The sequence below is a fragment of the Antrostomus carolinensis genome, unplaced genomic scaffold (genome assembly GCF_000700745.2).
Source record: "Antrostomus carolinensis isolate BGI_N321 unplaced genomic scaffold, ASM70074v2 scaffold1571, whole genome shotgun sequence".
Lineage (NCBI taxonomy): Eukaryota > Metazoa > Chordata > Aves > Caprimulgiformes > Caprimulgidae > Antrostomus > Antrostomus carolinensis.
The window spans coordinates 183743-204974 of record NW_010294630.1 but is presented as its reverse complement, the minus strand read 5'-3'; the positions used below and the strand labels follow the sequence as shown (position 1 = coordinate 204974).

Below are 21232 nucleotides of genomic sequence, written 5' to 3'. Positions count from 1 at the left end.
TGGGCTAATACTATCTTATGTCACTAAATCTGAACTGGAATAACTATTTTCCAGTTGTTCCCTCCAAGTAAAAACACATTCCCATGACTAGAGCATCCTCCAATCCAATTCCATATATCTGCCAGAAGCCACAGCTGAATAAACCTGGCCTTGAAGACATGTGTTCATCTGATCACTCATTAGAGAGTTAGAGATACTTTCTTGTAGTATTATCTTAATTATTTTGTTAAGTGAGTGCTTCTAGTCACAAGACATTCTTCTGGATTTTAAAACATCCTGAACAGGATTAATATGCCCTGCATGGCCTCTCTGGAGAATTAAAAGTGAGCTATGGACCAAATACTCTGCAAGACATATGGACAGTGAATACTTCCTCTAATTATGTGAATTATACAGTGCTGGAATGGTTTTGAAAATGCTGTGAACAGTGTGATGCCATATAAGCCAGAAGAAAATGTGCCAATAAAAAAATTTAAAACAGATATATCAACTCAGAGCACCACATGAGTGCACTTTAAAATACAGTTTGTTCCTTGCTGGAAGTGAGAAGCCATGCAAATACTGTCAGACCACAGTCTTACGCTCATATTCAGTCTCCAGACACGTTCAGAGGCTCTGCCTGTCTTCACCATGGCCCAGAGACTCCTAAGAAAAGACAACCCTGACTTACCTTGGCTTCCATACCCAGCATCAATGCCAGAGCCATCCCAGGACTCCATAGCACTGTCCACGCTAGGAAGTGTGGTGGAGTATATCTCAGACAGCTTGCTAGTTTTCTGGGAGTCCGTCAGTTCATCTTCTGGGTCACTCACTTCATTTATACTCCCCGACTTCTTGGGATAGGATTCTGAAACCAGAACATACTCTTTAGCAGGCACAAAGAGCAAGCCTCAGGGAAAGGCTTATGGTGATAAGGGGAGCAAGCCCAGGTACTTTAAGTCTTTTGAAGTAGCTGAGAAAGGCCTGAGCAACACAGTTGAGAGGATTTCATGGAGTACTCTTATCTCAAGCTGAATCGAGAAAAAATGTCCCAGTTTTTAGCATGTTGAATATAAGGAGCAACAATGGGGATTTGAGGATTCCCAAATACAAGAGAGTTGAGACCAAGTGCATCTTCTTGTGCTTTTGGAAGCTTCCTCTGGACAGCCCTGCCCAGAGAAGTGTTGGCCTTTGCAAGCAATGGGTTTTGAGAGCAACATCTCTCTGGTCTGAGAGCGCCTTCTTTTTACTCTTTTAACATTTACTTCCAACCAAATTGCTTCTGGAATGATCTGCCTTTGAGGATAGGACCCAAACAGTGCCAGAGCAGCACCTAGTCAGTGTGCTGGCTGCAAATTTCTGTTACAAGCAGATGTTTCAATGAGATTCCAACAACCATGCAACCTGGTCCCAAACTACAGCAGATGAAGTTAAAGCCCCCTTCTAGGATTGTACAACCTCGTATCAATTCAGGGCTAATCACCACCTCTCCGAGAGTCTCCCGTGCAGTCTCACTACAACAGTGGAATTCCTGAGCATGGTATTTTGAGGCTGAATTTCCCCTGATTAGTGATTGGAAAATAGAAAGCTGAATGTGGATGATGAAGCTCAGGCATTCCCTTTCATTATTTTAGTAATAATAGGTCCTTATTATCATCATATCAAATTCCCTTTCAGACAAAACCTGTACAAGGAATTGTTTCTCAGCACAAGCATTTCTTTGTACTGAATATTTTGAAGTCCTCACTGATTAGATATCGTGTTAGCCATCCACGCCGTGGATCTCCGATTCGCAAACGCTGGGATAAAAAGCCCTCTGAATGTCTGCATTTGTCAGTGAGGACAGATTATTTTACCAAGCAAAGGCCAGTGTCCTGAAAGTCCCCATTTTCCAAGCACTGAGAAGATTGCTCACCATGATTAACTCAAGATTACCTTGAAATTTCAATTACACCTGCTTCATTCTCAGAATTATTAACTAGTCTCCAACAAGCACTTGCATGTCAATTACTTCAGCGAGTGGCTGTGACAATGCCATGTTAGCAGGGGGGAAAAAAAAGAAAAAAAAAAAAAAAAAAAAAAAGAAGAGTATTTCAGACCAAGGATCAAAACACTTGGCTGCAGTGAACGAGACTGGGGTTTCCTGAGGAGGAATCAATTCCGCAGTTCTACCTCTATTTGCTAAGTCACCACTCCCTGCCTGGCCTCCCTCCATTTGTAAAATAAGTGCATTGCCACACATTTGCAAACTGCTTGGACATCTACAGAAGTGCTATGTTTAAGAGTGATGCCACTTTTCCAGATGCAGGACAGACATCCCATTGGCCACACTTGCTTGGAAGAGCTTTTTCACTTGATTTCTTCCAGTTCCTGCAGCACTGCGGGCCACTGGTTGGGTAGGTCCAGCTAAATCTAGAGACTGCAGAAGCATGGCACAAAACATATACTGGGTGTGGGGAGAGACAGAAATGGAGCCAGCATGTACCAGCTACTACCAGAGCTTGATGAGAAAGCCTCTGCTTGGCTGTGATTATGCAGTCAGGGAGAAAAGTCTGCATGTTCCTTGGTTTCACCAGCCCCCTCTCTCTGTCCCCCCAAAAGTGGCCTGCCTGTACTAAGTATGCTTCTGCTCTTTGATACCATGTCGAGAAGAACAGCTTCAAAGCCACAGGGAGCTTGGCAGGGAAATGCAAAGGTGATTTCTAGAGTGAAGGTAGATGCTTTGAAAGATGATCTTAGGACCCTAAGCCAGGAAAAGGGGCATAAAAGATTTATTGCCAATCACTTTCAAAAAAGTTGAATTAAAGGTGAGTTGTGGTTTGTTGGGTTTTTTTTTTTCCCATGGATTTCACCAGCTCACAGTCCTCTTGCTCATTTTGGGGGGTTATATTAAAAAACAAAAAACAAAAAACAAGCCAACAACAAAAAATAACTAGCACTCTTCTAATTTTAAAAGCATCTTCTGCTTCACTTCTGTGTGAAATACACAGACAGGAAACAGCACAAATAGCACAAGGTGTCAATCTGAAGAAAAAAATTAATATCGCCCATAAAACCTGCTGTCTAATCTCTTCCCAGTACCACAGAGAGTCCCTGGGTTGCCGGTTTTTAAATCTGTGAGTCAGAAGTCAAAAAAACACCCACCTTTTCCCTCTGTCCCCAGCCATGCCTCTGACCACGCTGCCCCATCTCACCTTCCACAACACATGAAAGAAAACCCACAGCACTACCTACTCCATCACCCAAGGGCCATGCTGGGGTGCGCCTTTGCCCTCCCGCCCCAAACCTGGCTCCTCAACTCACTCTCTGTCTGCTTCTTGATCTTCAGAGTGACCGTCTCTCCCGCCATCTGCAGCAGGTGAATGGCTTCGCTCAGCGGTTTGCCCTTGAGGCTCACATTATTAATTGCTAATATCCGGTCACCGACGTGGATGGCTCCAGTTCTGGAGAGAAAAGGCACTGTTAGAAACTTCAGAGAAGCAATTTGCCTCTGTGAGACAGGCCATTAAGTTGTCACTTGAAGCAATAGCATATTAACTCTCAGCACTTTCAAATATGTCTTGGTGTCCCCTTGGCACGCTGTATACTCGTGATTTCCTCTTCATCACCACTACCATGAATCTGGTGCCTCTGGAATCTTTTACCTGTGCACACACATACACATACGCACAGGAACATAAGCACTCCTTGGATCCCAGGCCCCTCAGGAACTGGTACTGCAGACTAGCTTACAGTCAAAACTCTTCAAAGCAAAGGGGTCTATGTGCTAAAAGCACAAGCATTTCCAGTGTGTGATGTCCACTGGTTGTTACACATGGAACTGAAGGGCATGTTCACACTGATGGAAAAAAATGATGAGAAAAACCTAGAAACCCATATAAAAAAAACAAAACCAAACCAAAATGGCCTAACACACACAGATTGTGTGAGCAAGCATTAGCCGAACCAGTTGCAGATCAGTTCATGATAATTTAAAGTTCACCTCTACACAGCTACACCACTGTGACTTTCTTAATCAGGACCAGCACTCTAGAAGAGGTTCCTGTGTTTTATTGCACAGCCACATTCCAGCATTGCCTTCTGCTCCAAGTTCAATAAATCCTCAGGGGCATCAGCAACAACCAGGAAAAACTAACAAGTCATGGCAATTCTTCCCCCTTCTCTCCCATCCTTCTGTGTCTGCTCACAGACAGGGGCTCACTTTAACCTCTCTCCATGTTTGCTGCAGCTCTGGGAAGAGCAGTCAGGACAGGATGTGTCCATCACCAGAGCTGGTAACTGAGGCAGAAGCTCGCAGTCGCTGCTGCCTGGACCGATCTCACCACACTCACGCTCCAGCTCCCTAACGCCAGCAAGTGAGAGCAGCAATCCTCTCCTCCTCCAGCCGTGCTGTGAGGTTTAGCTATCAGGGACCTGTGTGACCGAGCCAGGAGGAGATGCAAATGGGGACTGAAATACCTTTTTGTCCATGGCAACATGCCTCACTCAGCTTATGTCTCCAAACTGGACTGCTGCTCCTGCAGAATTGGGATTTGATATATTGTCACGGGCACAACAGCTACTTGTCTTTCCCCAAAATAAGAACATTTTGTAGACAATCTGCTGTGAAACTTCTCCTGCAAGTACATCAAATTGGGAAATGTAGCCAAACAGCAGGCGGGACTGTTCGGTCTGCTGCTGCTGCCACCGAGACACTTGGACAGTGCCAAGAGGGTCCCAACCAGCCACTAGATGTCTGTCTTGTCCCATCCACCTCAGCCTGGGAAAACGTGTGTTAAAATAAATTACAGCTCAAACTGAAACTACAGCATTTGTCTTAAAAGTTTCATCTGCCTAGTCGGAAAAAAAAAAAATTCAACCTTAACTATTAGCAGTTTAAAGGCGATGCTCGATGCTTCACTCGTTGTAGTGGTTCAGTATTTGAGGGTCTCCTGCTGTAGCACTGAACCCAGCATGGGGATACATGTCCTATCCAAGACATCAACCCAGTTGCCTGCCTCTGAACAACATGACTGCTCTGCAGAAACTGTGAAAGTCCCTCAGCAGTGAAAGATATAGAAACAATTAAAGAGAAAGGTCACATTTGGACAGGTGTTTCTCTTCAAAGGGGAAAAAGTAAATCAAAGTCCAGTCCTCTCATCTGTCCATCTCCAGGCACTCCTGTGAGGACAAACAGGTAGAAACCAAACAGGAGTGACAGAGAAAGCTATTGACCATTGTGCTTCTCCATCATCACCAACAATCCTTAATCCATCTCAAACAAAAAACAGCCCAAGGAGCTGTGTGTTTCATGTCCTTTCTCATGCAGAGGACACATGCAAGAGCAGAATCAAGCAACAGGTAAATTGCAAGGGGCTGCTGGCACTTTCTAGTAAGTGCTGGAGAAGAGATGGCTGCGTGCACGTGGTAGGGATCTACTCAGTGTGTGGACAGGGCCACCATGCCTTCTCCCCTCTGCCAACATCAGTTGATGCTGAGCACTCCTGGACAAAACCTTCCTCCAATACCAGCAATAGCCCAAAATTGCTCTTGGAGAGCCATTACACTTTGACCAGTATTGAACAATATTGTTCAGTCACACTTCCTACCCCAAGAAGGAAAACAAGTCCCATAGCCCAGGCCCAAGCTACCCGCAGGCACTGCAGGAGGGGAAACAAGAGACTAATGTGGGAGAGAGCCACCACTCAACACCAGCCCAACAGTCTGAGCTGCCTTTGTAGGTTTCTATATGATCAGACACGTACAAGGAGAAAAACGTTCAAGGTCAAGATAAAAACCAAGTCATCTGCATCTGAAGCCTTTTCAGCTTAGACAGCCTGTCATCCACTGTGACAGTTGTGTGACAGATCCCAGAGGACATCTTGCCTTCCCCATAGCCAAGTGAGTGGCTTGAGCCACAGCACAGACCTTCACTCATGCCTCTAAGAGAGAGGCCAGCCTGTCCCCGTTATCAGACATCAGGATCTGGCCCACCCCACACCAGCGCTGATGAAATATGTCCTGTGCTCCAGCAAAAGTCAGGCACAGGTTTGGGTTCAAATCCCTGTCCTTCAGAAACCTGTGCCACCCTTCAGAGCCTGGCTAAGAGCACCTGTGGCTCAGGGAATGGTAGTGATGGCAGCAAACGGACAATTTAGGATAACACTAGGACCACCTCTCTTCCTTCAACAAGGTCAACCCACTCCCTTCTGTTACTCCCAGGAGAAAAGTATGTACCATCTCAGCAGAAAAATACGCACCTTTCCTGCAGGCAGCCTTCATCCCAGCACTCCTCACCCTCCCCACAGGGAGCCAAGGTTACCCACAGAAATCCCTACACCTCCATCCCCACGTCATTCCTCTGCGCAGGCACCGTTATTTGTTAGCCTGCTACAATGAATGTGCTGAACAGCTTCATTGCTGTTCTCAAAAGGCTTTTCATTCCTTACTGCCTGCCAGCTCCTGATCAAAATTCAATAGTTCCACAGCACTTGCTTGCACTACATTTCTTTGAGGAGCAGTCACCGATGCATATCCAAGTTCAAAGGAGAAACAGCCATGGCACTGCAAAGGGAACTGAGATCAAAAAAGGTATGAGACCATCTTCTGAGCCTGACAGCGTTTGGGCTTTCTGTCCTTAACCTGTCTCATGCTGGGTTGCAGGTACAGTGCAGAACTGCTATGCAGAAAAGCCTTGGATACTCTATAGCTATTATTTTCTAGGGAAAAAAGACTGAATCCTACAGTGGCAGGCAGCAATATAAAACCCTGCAAGAAAAGAACCATTAATACGTCCATCTCCCTTCCTTACTTCTCAGGAGACACTGATCTGCTTTCTGTACCAAAGGAAAGCAATGGACATGTGCAGCAGCGTGCGTGCTGAGAGCTCATGGGACCCAATGCAGAAAGAGGCACTGAGTTGTTTTACAGTCCAGCTAAGAGGCAGTGTGGCCTTGAAACAGAAAGAACCAAAAGGCCAGATCTGCAGTCAAAAGTCCCCAAGGTCTAACACTTTACATCTATTTATTCAAGGGTTTTTTGCTGCTGTTCTGTCTGTCAAGCAGCACAGGGTAAAGCAACCCTATGAGAAGCATGAGTCAAGGCTGCTGAAACGATCTATTTACATGTCACAGGTACCATATAGACAGATTAATTAAGATACAGGGTATGACTCAGTTCCACCTTATATTCTCAGCAAAGTCCTGATCCTATAAATCCCACATATGCACATATATTCATTCAGACATAGGCACAGTCAACCTGCCCAGTTGCTGAAAGTAAATCTACATCTACATTTAAGGAGCATTAATGCCTGCTGCTTGAAACACACCAGTCCTACACTGAGATACCTCCATACGTAACAGACTAACCACAAGTAAGGATGGGTCAGAAGAACCCCCCAAGATCTGTGGTTTTAGCAGGACACACCACTGTCTTGGCCATAAGCCACAGTTTATCAATAGGTGAGTCCTGGACAGGTGTCTTTGGTGGTTTCATGGGCAGGTTGGGTGCTCTCCTGATGCCAGATGTGCATGGGAAATCACAGATAGGAAGCATCTCTGTGGAAGAGGGGAGGATAAATACCTTTTCCTGGCTGCAGCATTCAACTGACACACTGGATCTGACTCTTCCAGAAGCATCCTGCTTTGAGCCTCACTTATTGCCCTAAGAGCACAGCTCCAACCACCCCACATCTCCTGCACGTGGGTCTGCAGAGCCAGACTGGCAGGGCTGTCCCTGCTTCACAGTGCTTGGTACCTTCATAACGCCTTTCCTTTTTAGCAGGGTGCAACACCTAAGAAGAGTTTACAGCAGCAGAGGAAGCTTTGCAACCTTCAAGATCCATTCCCACATCAATTCAGCCCCTCTGTCCCCACACCTCACCTTTCTGCCAGGCCTCGTTTAGTCAAGCCTGAAATGACAATAGGATCAAAAGGTTCCTCTGTCCCGGAGATGGTTATTCCCAAGGGGCCGCCATATCGTTTCAGTTCCACTGTGTAGATAATAGCACCCGTTGTCTCCTGCTCATCTGAAAGAGAAAACAGGAATGATGAATTTTTTAATTAGCCATATGAATGAGGCCCTAGGAAAGACTTGCAGCATTTAGAAGGTCTTCAGCCATGCTCACATCAAAAGGGATTTTAACCTTCCAGACTCCATTTAAGGGCAGAATAACAAAAATAGACTATAATCAGTTGGAAAGTGGTAACTGGACAAGTTGCAGCCCTTATCTTTGTTGGTTTGCACTACCTATTGGGAAATGTCATTACAGTGGACAGGCACCAGTTTGCATCAGGATTTCTGTACCAGAGTTATCTTCATCCTTCCTAATCTTCAATTTGACCAGGTCTTCACACTGCCTTAAAATCTGCACAGCATCCTCCATTGAGCAATTGTCGAGTCGGATGTTATCAATGGCTAACAGCTTGTCTCCTGGCTCCAAGGTTCCAGTTCTATGTGGAAAGGAAAAGAAAACTAAAAGTACATTTGTATTTGCCTTTCAGATCCTGCAATGTATTCAATTCTGCAGAGGTGATGACAATATTAACTTTTTACTGTCCTTGATCTTTCCTGGGAAACAACCACGAATTGAATCTGGGACGACTATAACTTAAAGAGAGGAAGTTTGTGTATAGAGCATGCATGAACACGGAACAAGGCAAGAATATTAGATATACAGCCTGGGTAACCTACAGCACTGAAAAACGCCTGATGTTTAACTGACAGATATTCTACTTTTTATCGAAACTCCTGTATGAGCACTCTTAGAAACGAGCCCTCTGGCAGCACTAAATTCCTCTGAAAGCCTTGCTATGAGCTGTTAGGATCAGAGGTGAAGTCAATAAATGCTGAATTATTTGCTCCGTTCTCCACCAGTGCCCACAATTCACTCACCCTGTTCACCTGAGCAGGAGCTGAGACAGACCAAACTACCTGATGATCCATAGCATCTTACGGAATATATAGAGCCCTTTACCACCTGCTCTTAAATGCTAAACTTCCATCTCCTACACAGTCAGTAGAACTCTGAATTAGCCACCTTCTCCATTAGCTCAACTCTACTTGCTTCAACACAGACAGTTTTTATTGCAAACCCTACTGTGGTCTACGACAAACCTCTACGGTTGAGAACTCCTTGGATGCTGGCAAAATTCAGACCCAAGTGCTACTGCTTGGGCTTCATTCTATCGCTTATTACTGGGCTGGACCTTTTGCAATGGGTTTGGCAGATGGGAAATTCTGCACTCACCTATGTGCTACGCTCCCCTTCTTGATGTCAGAGATGATCAAAGGCTCCCCAGGCTTTCTGCTTGCAGCTGCAAGAGACACATGGGTACAAAGCTTGGTATTGAGTCGGCTATCTAGGATGGGGATGGTTAATGGGGAGGAGTTGTAAGGAAAGGGAATTTATATTCCTGTGACAAGATGAAGTTTTACACTTGAACTGTGGAAACCACAACAGGACAAAAAAGAAGTGAATCCCTGCAAATGTTTGTTGGCTGCCCTTTGCCCAAGTTAGCTAGCTGCTTCCTTCTGTATCCTCCTGAAGGGGAGCATACATGGTGTCCAACAGCAAGAGGTGGGATTGCTGGACCCCAGCACTGTTAAACACCTGCTCGCCCACACCTCTGACACGAGAGACAGCAAGTGAGTCAATGGCTATGGCAGGATTCAGACGTTAGCACTGCTGCCTAGGGAGTACCTTGCTCAGTGCTGTGGTTAATAAAAGAATTTCTGTGGTTTTGGAGTAAAATGGGCGGGGAGAATTTACAGGTGGAAAACAACCTAGGAAGAATTAGATAAAACACTGTTTTCTAGCTGGTTCAGCTCCCCAGGCCACTTGACCATATAACCAAACAGATTGGGGCTGGTCTCAGTGATGGAGCTGAAAAGGGGTGATTTCCTACTCTTCTCTCCTGCCCAACCCTGATAACTTTTTCAGCCCCCAAGAGATGCAAGTACACATCTCTGGGAGCATTTGCATTTTAAAATTTACATGCAAGACCTGCTGCTCTTGAGAAACTCAAGTGACGTTTATGACTCAAACCCCTCCTGACCTCTCTGCCACCCACACACCAAACATACGCCACAAGCATCCATCTCACCCTATGTCACTCCCTCCTGCCTTGTTATGGGAATTGCATCGTCTCATTTAAAGCTGACGGAGCTTCTCAGCAAAAACTGCGTGGGAAAGAAGAAACCTCACAGCATCTGAACATGTCAGCTGCAGGTCAGAGATTAAAATATCTGTGAGGCAGATCACAGATTTAATCATCAACCACACAGAGACCCACCTGCCTGAACAGCAGTTAGAGACCACTCCAGAAAGTCAGACATAAAGGAGTAAGTGCTTCCTCTTACCAACCTCTCTGCACTAGATTTTTCTGCTGTTTACATTCATTTATGAGATTTACAAACATATGTGCTAACCCATCACCTTTAAGGATACCCTCTCCCAGATATAACTAAATTTTCTGTACTGAACAGGGAGAAAAGATAGCCAACCTCAGTCATAACAGGGCTGAGTATAATAGGTCAGACACCAAAGAGCAGACCATGGCTGATTTTATAATAGTCATGGCAATGACTGCTGAATGATACAGACCCTGGAAGAATTATTTTCCCCATCTCTTACTGCAGTGTGCTGCCAGGCAATTCTGGTCTGGACACTCATGTTCAGCTTGTGGACAGAGGTTGAAGAGAAGCAGATGGGTTGTAGAGATTCACCGACAGCTTGTGCCTATGTTTAACCTGTCCATGTCATGGACCAGCCAGCAGATAGACCGACACATGCTAGGCAGAGTTGAGTGGTGGGATGGAAGGACAAGGTGCAGGTTGTGCAGCTAAAATCAATGCAGAAACCCCCTCTCTGATAGATGGGGTGTTAGGCCACACACCAGGGACTAATAGCACAGTGGACAGAGATGTATGGCCCTGTTATTACTATTGTTCTCTTTTTCAACATAGGACATGTATTTGCTGCTGAGAGGTGCACAACAAGGTGGTCTGAGCAGCGGTGATGGGAAACTCTGTTAGCACACTCTGAGCCCTGGATTGGGCTGGCAACACTGTGTGTTTAATCGCTCCCTAGCCTGGTTCTGTCAGAATGATCCAGGTTAGCAAAACTACTTTTCACCTCAAGGTTTGTTTATCAGTTTCAAAGCAGAGGCAGCGTGACAGAAAGGGGTTAGGGAGGATCTCCACAGTCCTGGTGGTGGGTTGAGGATGGCCATCTCTAAGCCTGACCCAGCCACAGCTGGAATGACATGTCCAGAGACCATGAACACTCAAAAGAGCAAAGAGAGAGAAAAGGGGGGAAAAAAAAGAAAAAAAGAGAGAGAAAAAAAAAAGAAATGCACGTACAGACGATAGCATGCCTCGAGCTCTGCACAAATGGTGTTTATCTCAGCGTCTGCCTTACAACAAGCCCTGTGACATGTGGTGGGATCCTGCCCATGGTCAATCTCTGAGCAGAGAGCGAGACCTTGTCCTTCTGCAGCTCTGCAATAGGTGTCAGCATTGAACGTAGCACAAGCTCCCCATATCAGAAGCAATGATGACAAACTGAATGCTTTGTCCATTAGGAAACAAAGCAAGTTTTAAGGAAAAATAATTCTGGGGTTTGTTTGTGGGTTTTTTTGGAAGCTGTTCTTTCCAAACATACTTTCTTGAGACCAGTTAAATGGAAGAGTCAGTGTCCTGGTTTTGCGTACAGCTGTCCCTACCATCAGAGTACTCAAACTCTAATAAACAGCAGCCCTCTGTTTTAAATAAACACTTAATATAAAATGGAAAGGCTTTATATAACCATCATTATTAGTCAGCACCTACAAATCTGAAGGGAAAGTTAGACAGACTTAATGAATCATCGTTCTCTCTCAAGGGGTGTAAGATAAAAAGTTAGGATAATTAAATCTCAAAGCACAGAACAGTCACTTGATGGTTGTTTTAAAAATCAGTAGTTATTCACTTTTGGAACCCCAAAGACTTTCCTGGTGCCCCAGGAGAACACCCAGCTGGGCTTGCTGCCTGTCAGCTAGGACTCAGCTGTCCTGACCATCCCAGTCACCCTGGGACCCACATTTTTAACAATCCTGGGCTGCTCAAGCAGGGTGACAACATGCCTGTGTCTAACGGCTGCCCTGTCTACAGGCAGGAGAGCTGCAACGTCACTGAAGTGGTGACTCAGCCAAGGTCAGAGCATTAGATATGTAGATCCCTGGTGAGATTTTGGATAAACTATTTCCAATTTGCCTGCAATTAAAAACACCCCTTGTACTACATTATTATTTTATTAGAGCTGCAGTCTTTGGAGTTAAGACACTTGCACAGATGAGTAAAGCCTTTTCATCCGTTCATTGCTGTGGTCGATGTGGTTATTTCTCTTTCAAGGACATTGCCTTGGTAATTGTTTGCTGCAGGACATCCAGCCTCGCCTCCAGGTCTTCCTTTCCCATCTGTAAAACTGAGATGGCAGCAAAAGGAGTTGAGGGAAGAGATGGATGGAGAGACAGAGGCAGAAGCTGGTGTGCAGAAACCCACACTCTCTCTCAGCAGGTGCTCTGTTTGTGACCTCCATCTGCCAACTGCTTTAGGTGGAAGTAGGCTCTTTTTCACATACTTTGGTATTTTTGGCGGGTTTACTAGTACAAAAGACAGTTTAAGTCTGCTCCAGTGGCCCAGAGAAAGCTCCATAAATCAACAGCTAGTGAAGGTAGAAGCATGGGGTGGGGGAGAAACTCAAAATGAAAACACTGCTTGGCGGTAGTGACAGGGCAGTGATAAAAAGGTGAATTGATCAATACTGTTATTTACTTTTTATAAATTGCTTTCAGTCTCTTGCCATCTCTGCTGGGATTCTGGCTTGCTCGGTGTTTACTCTGTGATGGATGATGAGGCCAGAAACACATGTCCAGTTTGTGTTTTTAATAGAATGCATAATGACTTGTGTTGGTAAATTATTCCCCTCCAAGGAGTACGATCTCACATGCATCAACCCCTTTATAAATGCCCTTCGTTATTGACCAAGCCAAAACAGCACTCTGCCAATATGTAATTAAAGAAATTTTTAAAATGTCATAAGAATACATTTAAGAAAGCAAGCATTTATAAACAGGAAAAAAACAAAATCAGAAACACAAAAATCTCAGGAAAGGTAAGGAATGAGAAGAGGAATAAAAGCAAATCAGAATCGATTACAAAAAGCAGCAATGAAAATCAAATTCCCAGGACTCAAGTTTTTCCTTTGTCATTCATTAGTTTTAGCAGCAGGTGCATAAATTATCAGTGCCTCTAGCAGGATATTTACCCCACCCCAGATCTATCTCCTTTCAAAATCTCCAAGTAGCAAAACCGGGACAGAATATCCCACTCCAGTAAAAGCACCAGAGTGAATCAGCTGCAAATGTCAGTAGAAGCTGCAGTGTTGGGGAGGGGGCAGGACAGGAGGCTGCCGGACACACTGCCGCTTGCAGACACACTCTGCCAGGCTGGCAGCAGGTCCCAGGCTAATCCAGTGCCAGCAAAGCTAGATTTGCTCGGCTCACAGATCCATCTTCTCGCTAGGACAGTGATTACACTGCTTAAGCGACTTAATCGAAGTTATCCATCTATCCAAATTCTGGTTTTATCACCCACAAGCAGATATACTACCTACTCCTTATCTGCAGTACTTCATGCCAAGGGCACAGGAATTGACTTTTTAAGATATATAGAGGTAATTTGATAAACATGCTATATAAAGCATAAATGCATAGCTAAAATGAATGGTAATTTCAGTATCTGTTTAAACAGCAACAACAACACACCTGTACCCTGAAGCAAATTTTACAACTAGCCCTTGGAGAGGATATTTGAGACAGGAAAAAAAAAAAAAAAAAAAAAAAAAAAAAAAAAACACAATCTTTTGTGTAACCAACTATCATTTTCCAGAGGCTAATAACAAATCCATACCTTATTTTAAGAGGTCAGGTATTGAACATACAAGAGTACACAACTATTAGCTTCTCACTGTTGGAGATTTTAATTTGTAAGAGATTTGCAGAAAACCTACAAAGACCTCATTGTATCAATAGAACTGAATGCAGCCAGTGAGATCAGAGCACTTATGGCATGTGTTCTGCTAATGGAGATGAGTAGTTCAGGATAACAAGAGCCACCTCTTCACATCCCTGTGACAAAAATCTCAGCTTGCATGTCTTCGCATCCCCGCCATTCAGAGCACCTCAGAGGTCCCTGCCAACAGCTGAGTTGCACAGCCCATGCAGCTCTCTGAACCCCATGGAGCAGAGAGGAGAGCACACCTCGCTCTTCCATCAGAGCAGCTGGCTTACAAACAAATGCAGCCCTCTCCCTGGGACAGAAACCAAGGTACTAGAGTATGGAGAAAACAAGAGTGATTTTGATGGCTTCTTGTCCCTTCACCCCTGGATGAAGTGCATGGAAGCAGAGCACATGAGGCAGCTCTGGTGTTGTGTTTTGCTTTGCTAATTTTCATTTAGCAAATGTAGGAGACTGAAATGAGGCTTGAGGGCACTGAGGTGCCACAGAAATGCAAAATAGAGTCAGTGAGAGACTTATCCCTTGGATTTCTTATTCATCTTATGGGGAATGGAAGGGGAAATAATGCTATATGCAAATATTTACATCATGCATCTTAATTTGCTGCATCCCTTTGCCACGCTGTGTTTTAGCAGGGGGACGAAACCCACCTGCCTGCGCACAGCCATGTGCACAGACCACAACCAGGGGCTTGCTCAGCCCAAGCCTTCTCTTTCTAATAAACCCTGAGACCATGGAGAAGATGAAATGCCCTCAGCAAACACCTGCCCCTCACCAGGAGGAAGCACAGACCCCCTCTGTGTGTTCATCCCAGTACCAGCAGCACCTGCCCTCCTCATACAAAAACCTCCTGGGCTTTCAGCCCTTTTATGAGGCTTCCCAGCAGATTTATGGTTCCTCCTGTAGCCAGCTCCATTACACAAATTCTTCCAATGCATCCATCAAGAATCCTCCTCTCCCCAGCTTTACTGAGCCCATCTCCCAATTAGTTCTGAGCCACAGCACAGCAAGAACTTGATCACTTTTATTTCTGTAGTGCTCCTCTGATGAGGTCGTAACACTTTCTGCCTGTGTAAGAGGCAGTGGCAAACCTTCCTAGACAGAGGAATTAACTACAAATGAACCTGCTGAAGCCAGGAAGTAAAACTCAAAGAAAGCAACTCATCTTTCATCTACAGTGTAGCTGAACCACAATGTTTTAGAACAAACTCAATTCTGTGGCCACAACACTGCAGGGGGTCTTCTGCTGACCCCTCCGGCTTGTCATCTCTTTAACCTTGCCCCAGTTTTACAGAGTAGGGAATAGGAATCCAATGTGGGAGGCAAGTAAAATCAATCCCCTATTTTAAAACAAGTTAAATGTCTTTCCTTGTCAGAAGGAAAGCTGTAAAGGCTGGTTCTAGATCTATACAAGCATTCAAATCAGCAGAACTAGGAGGAATTGAGTAAAACAGTTATTTTTACCTCTTTTCTCTTTCTGCTTGCATCACACTCCTGCAAGCACATCACGTATCTGCAGGACATACTCACCATAAGGCTGCTTGCTTTGGTTTTAATGGTTGAAACTAGCATATTTATCTGCTCAGTCAGAGGCAGAGTGACAAAATGATGATCGAATTTGCTAAGGGTCATGTGGACAGAGGCTTATATGGACTAATATATGAAAACAGAATTAGGATTCAACTAGCATTTCATGCTTCCACTGCATTTTCTGGTTGGCTGTCTTTTGCTCCATTTGTAAATATAATTTTGTCTTTGACTCAGCAAAGGACTGAAATATACCTTAAGTTTAAGCATATGCATTATTTAAACAATGTCCTGCAAACATGTTCAGTAATCAAAAAGATCAAATCTATTATATTGTTAAAAAACTGCTTTGTAGTTGGATAATGGGTATCTAACTATTTAAAAGCCAGGGGTCAGTTTCTTTTTATCTAGTGGTGATTTCAAAAAAGTGCGTGAAATCAATTTTTTAAACAAACTTCAAATGAAAACATTTTCAACATAAAAATATGTTTGAAGTGTAAATGCACATCTGAAGTAGATCCCATTTAAGTGAGACTCCACAAATAAAAAATAATATTCTTGCCAGCAACTCCCAGGTTTGTTTTGCTCTCCAGTCCCAGATTCAAACTAAGCTTTGAAGCTTAAATGGAGTGAAACCCTGACCATGCTCACGTCAGAAGTTTTTGCTACCAGATCCATCGTCCCAGGTTGCTACTGAGGTTGCAATGGCAACAGAGCAGGCAGGGTAGCAGGCTGGGAACCCAGCACAGTGAAATGTCCTTATGGGTACCCCACTGTTTTTGGAAAGCACTTTGATGTCTTCAGACAGTAATTGCTACCAAGCCATATGTTAAATACTGTGCTGATATTTCTCAGGATTATCCTCGTGGCACAAATTGGGGAAGCTGAGAAGAGAGAGAAGAAATAACACAGGGTGCAAAGCCATCACCCTGGTGATGTTCAAGTCATTCCTGAGAATCACCCCACTTAGACCAGAACACCTCCAATTAATGCACTGACTAATGCTGTAAATGCCAAGAGGTAATTGCAAATATCTTATCTATTTTAATGAAACCTAGTTTTTAAAGTGTCCCTAGCGACTCCATTCCCCAGACACAGCTGGGTCCATGCTCCTAAGGGCTTAAACACAAGATTCCATTACTGTAGTTTCACAAGTTGCCTTGTTTCAGCTGAGAGGTGGTGGCAGCCTCTGGGCATGGCCAATCTGAGACGATTCAATGCAGTTTACCCAGTAATAAAAGAAGGATGAGTGACATGAGACCTGCTCACATTTGTCAATAAGGAAAAATTCAATAACAAGACCTCAAGTTAGCCAGAAATTTGGGATGGATTTGCCTTTATCATCCCCTTACAGCATCCTCTCCAAGGAGGCCAAAAGGTCTTTAAATGAAAAATATACTTCAGATAGAAACAGAGATAATTAATCAAAAGTGAGCAAAGAGAAAAGAAAGAAAAAGGTTTATGTCTTGTTCTCTCAGTGCCCACCAAGTCCTGCCACGTGGATTTCTTCCTCCATGGCTGGTGTTAGTCAATGCAAGAATTCCCTGGTAAACCCTGTCCAGCACCCTCCTGTCCCTAAAGTGCCTTCCCCCCCACCATCTTCATCCTCCTCCTCTTAGCAGTTTCCCCTCTCTACCCCTCAAGCTGTGGATTTGCCTCACACTTCCTCTCATCCCTCCACCTCTCCCTGCAAAGGTCCCACCAGACTCACACAATTCTTTTTAAAAGGAACATAATACAACTGTGAGCAAGGAAATAAAAACAATATTACTAATAATACAATAAAATATTAGTTGTGGCACAGACCAACTGATCGGTTGAGACGCATCCTTTGCCCCAACCCTTCATGCAGCTTCTTTTCTCTGCAGCCACCAGCTCATGGAGGCAGGAACCACATCTCTAATTCAGTTTGGGATAAATCACAAACACTGTGAGTGCTACCAAGAAACCCCACTTAATCTTCTCTCTCTGTTGGGCCCTGTGGAAAGCAGCATCTCTGCAACTGCTAGCACCAAGTCTGAGCAATACTTACAGCTGATTGTAATTCCAAGCTCTACACCCCTTTTCTTGGGCAATTTAACGTGGAAAGTACCGCTGCTGGGTATGACAGACTCTATAAAACCAAAAACAGACAAAAAAGAAAACAGGAGAAAAGAGAGAGTTTTCAGTTACATGGATGGTTTCTTTGGAACCAAGAAAAAACAAGCCTATAAAACTCAGCTTTATTGGTTCAAATAAGGTTGTAACTTGAGGCCCTGAGGACTTCAGGCTAAAATCTGAATTCTCATTAAAAACACAGGCTCTGAACATCAAGTGAAGTGCTCACATCATGCTGTATTTCAAGATTGATACAGCTCTGTCAATGTAAAAGGAAATAAATTTTTCTTTTGTTTTTTTGTTTTAATACAAAACTGTACTTTAGCCCCAGCCAATAGCTTTGGCTCCCTTCTTGCTTCAAGGTCATAATTTAATATAAATATTATTCATATTAATAGGCAAATATTTAAAGTGCATGTGGCCTCTTCATCTACTCCTTAGGCTTTTCTCAGCTAAGTGGTGAGGACAAGGCATTTATAAAGAGATCAGAAGGACCCTCCATCTTGACGCACATTATAGAAGAAGGAGAAATGGAAAAGGTCATCACAGGGTCTTCTCACTCTTCCTTCTGAGCCCTAGCAAAGACCTCACGTATTTGTGTGAATATACTCCCTCCCACTGGTTAGCAAAGGCAATGAGGAGCAGCAATTCCTTTGGCAACATACCTGCGACATCAAATTCAATCTCAAGCACCACTTTGTTTGTGAGTGCAGCATCACGTAAAAGCTGGTTAGCTTCCTCCATTGTCCCATCCTCAGTTGCAATACCGTTGATAGAAAGGACTCTGTCTCCTACTTGTAGCAGCCCACACCTGCAGCCCACATTGGGAAAAGGGGACAAGGAGGCAGGGAAAAAGGGTAAAGGAGAAAAAAACAACCCCACAACCAGCCATGAGTTACTTTTGCCAGGCAAATCCATTACAAGACACACACAGTAGTGACAAATGCTGCAGAAGTGGCCCCAAAGAGATGATTACTCACTCTGCAATGCTCTTCCAGGGGCCAAGAGCCCCTCGAAGGTCACAGGGCAGCAAAGCTGCAAACCCTAGTGGTTTGCTTAATTTCAGACATACTTTGCTCCTAAATAACCATTTTTGGTCACATTTCCTGCAACTTCCAGGGAAAAAAAAAATAACCCTCATCTTCCTAAAATTCAACATCATGGCCAAGAGATGAGCGTGATAAATGCAATGGCATGTGTCCTCCTACCCTATCGAACACTATACACAGGCTCTTTCCGTGTGCCTGTGCCCTCTGAAACCTAAACTAAGGGCACTGAAAACCGCATGGATTCCTCTGCTTATTACACGGCTAATACTGAAGCTACAAGCCAATCAACTCCCTGAAATGTCTCAGTAATTGGATAATCATTTATGCCTTGTAATTGCATTTCTGGAAGCCAAATGTACATTGATACTGTTTAACTGCCTCAAAAGGCCAATATTACTCCAATGCAATAGCCCACCAATATATCCCCAACTGGCACTTTGAGGTTTTTGGTTTACACCCTCTTTCTTCAAGAGCACAGATCAGCAGGTTTTTTTACTGTGGAAGAAAAACAATGATGGCAAGGTGATGTTGGAGATATACTGGTACAACATAGTTCGTCTCGTGGAACCCCTATCTATTTATTTATAAGCAAGGTTTTTTCACGCATGGACTTTCCTACGTTCACTCCTCCATCATTAACGTAAGCTCTACAGTGGTCTCCAAAATAGGCTGAGAGTTTCAGGAACGAGGCTAAGGTTCACCTCTATGTTTGGAGTTAATTTACCATGCAGATTTCCCAGAAAACATCAGCTATACTTTTGTAAGCCATCTCCAGAGAATCTTTATTCCCTGCTCTTTAATGGTCAAGCACATCCTTTGCCCTTTCCATTCTAGATGTCAGCTTCCACTGATATTTCATGGAAGACAGCTTGGTTTTTACTAATCCTTCCATGGTACCACAACTTCCAGGAACACAAAGATAGCATAAAGGCATCGTACATTGGTTGTATTATTCACCTCCAAACAACGGGACATATATGCAAGGCCAGGTTATCAAGAAAAATGCACAAGCACAACAATCTCTGCTGGTGGTCCTTCAAAAGCTGAGATACAAGCAAGTTTGGAGAGAGCCTAGGGAGGTTATTTTACTGGTAGGAAGGTATTAAACTTGCAGTACACTTGCACTGCTGCCTGAGTTCATGCCACCCATGGAAAAACACTGGTTATTTTACAATATGTAAATTCAGAAGTGTTTGTTCAAGGAGACTTGGATTAGGACAGACAACTCTATGGTATATAAATGAATCCACCCTTGCGAATAAATTACATCAAGTTTAATTACAGTCCTTTACTGGACTTGTGGATATGCAGCCACATAGATGTGCTTGGAAATATCAGCTTATAAATATGAAGAAGGCAAGGAGTACGACAGAGACACCTCCTCCAGCACTAAGAGCTCTCTTGCTGTGGCCAGAATGCACCCTTCTGAAAGGAGGGATCTACATGGGCATCACACAAACACAATTTTACCATTTCAAGGACACAACCCATTTTAGCACCACTGTTTCAGCGGCAAGGGCTGGGAGATCACAAGATACATTTACTCAGCATCAAAGCAATCATTTGCCACCTTTCCCACCAGAGCTGCTGCCTTCTCACAAAACAACAGTTTCTTGTGTTTCTTCTCTCAAGGTAGATTTCCCTGGATGTTTTACAGCCAATAGCTCTGTTAGGTCAGAAATATTTTATTTCTTTTACTATTAGCCTCAGTCAATCATGTTTGGTAAGTCCCAGTCCCGCAGGTTTATAAAAGTGTGTGGAGTGAAGCCACAAGGGCAAGGACACCTGATGTGCTCTGCTAGCTCTTCAGAGTAATTCCAGAGATACCAGATTCAAACTGCCATGTGCTCTTGCACTGGGAGAAGGGCCCTAGGAGCCAAGGCTTCTCCAGACCTCTCCTTGGCTCTGCTGTGGGATCCTATACGAACCTTTTGGGTGGCTTTCCCAAAGAGAGGGCATTTGTCTCAGAGATGCAGTCTCTAATATCAGAGCTCACAAAGCGCTTTGAGATCACGGGAGAAGTGCTTTAAAATCAGAAAGAACCATAGTACAGGCATCTCCTGGAGTGAAAAACAGTCCTTTGGATGTGTTGGAGTTCATGGGACTGTCTCCCTGGGGCTGCAGAGATTTGCATTTTGTCATGATTCATTTGTTAGGCTCAAAGACAGCAACAGAGCAGTGGAGGTGTCTTGCTAGATGCAGAGCAGCACAAATTCAAGCCTCAGGCAGGATATGTGCTGAAGATCTCACTCGCCATCAGCATCCGTGTGGTCACTCCAGCTGTGGGATGAATGGCAGCAGCTGTTATCCCAGCCACATTGCTGGTTGCAGAAACCAATCTGCCATGCCCTTACATGCCCCTGAGTTGACCTGCACAGGTCAGACGTGCACATCTGTCTGTACATGTGTCTGCACATCAGTGGGTGGGTCCCAGCCTCCAAAAGATCAAAGCTTTGCTGATAGATTCATCCAGCTGCTAAACCTTCCTTTTGCAAACTATTCATACTCAAAAGCCAGAAACACAACGATCAAACAACTGT

The 21232-nt window shown here is 44.2% G+C and overlaps 1 protein-coding gene across 1 annotated transcript in view; it reads right to left on the bottom strand.

Annotated features, from left to right (window-relative positions):
- Positions 1-21232, bottom strand: part of GRIP2 (glutamate receptor interacting protein 2) — a 143767-nt gene that overhangs the window by 13845 nt on the left and 108690 nt on the right. Inside the window, exons 13-19 of the mRNA XM_029087394.1 lie at positions 18309-18454; positions 17579-17659; positions 9209-9275; positions 8266-8411; positions 7843-7987; positions 3283-3422; positions 671-847 (exon numbers count right to left, since the gene is read on the bottom strand). Coding sequence (XP_028943227.1) covers positions 671-847; positions 3283-3422; positions 7843-7987; positions 8266-8411; positions 9209-9275; positions 17579-17659; positions 18309-18454 — 902 coding nt within the window. The remainder of the gene's footprint in view (positions 1-670; positions 848-3282; positions 3423-7842; positions 7988-8265; positions 8412-9208; positions 9276-17578; positions 17660-18308; positions 18455-21232) is intronic.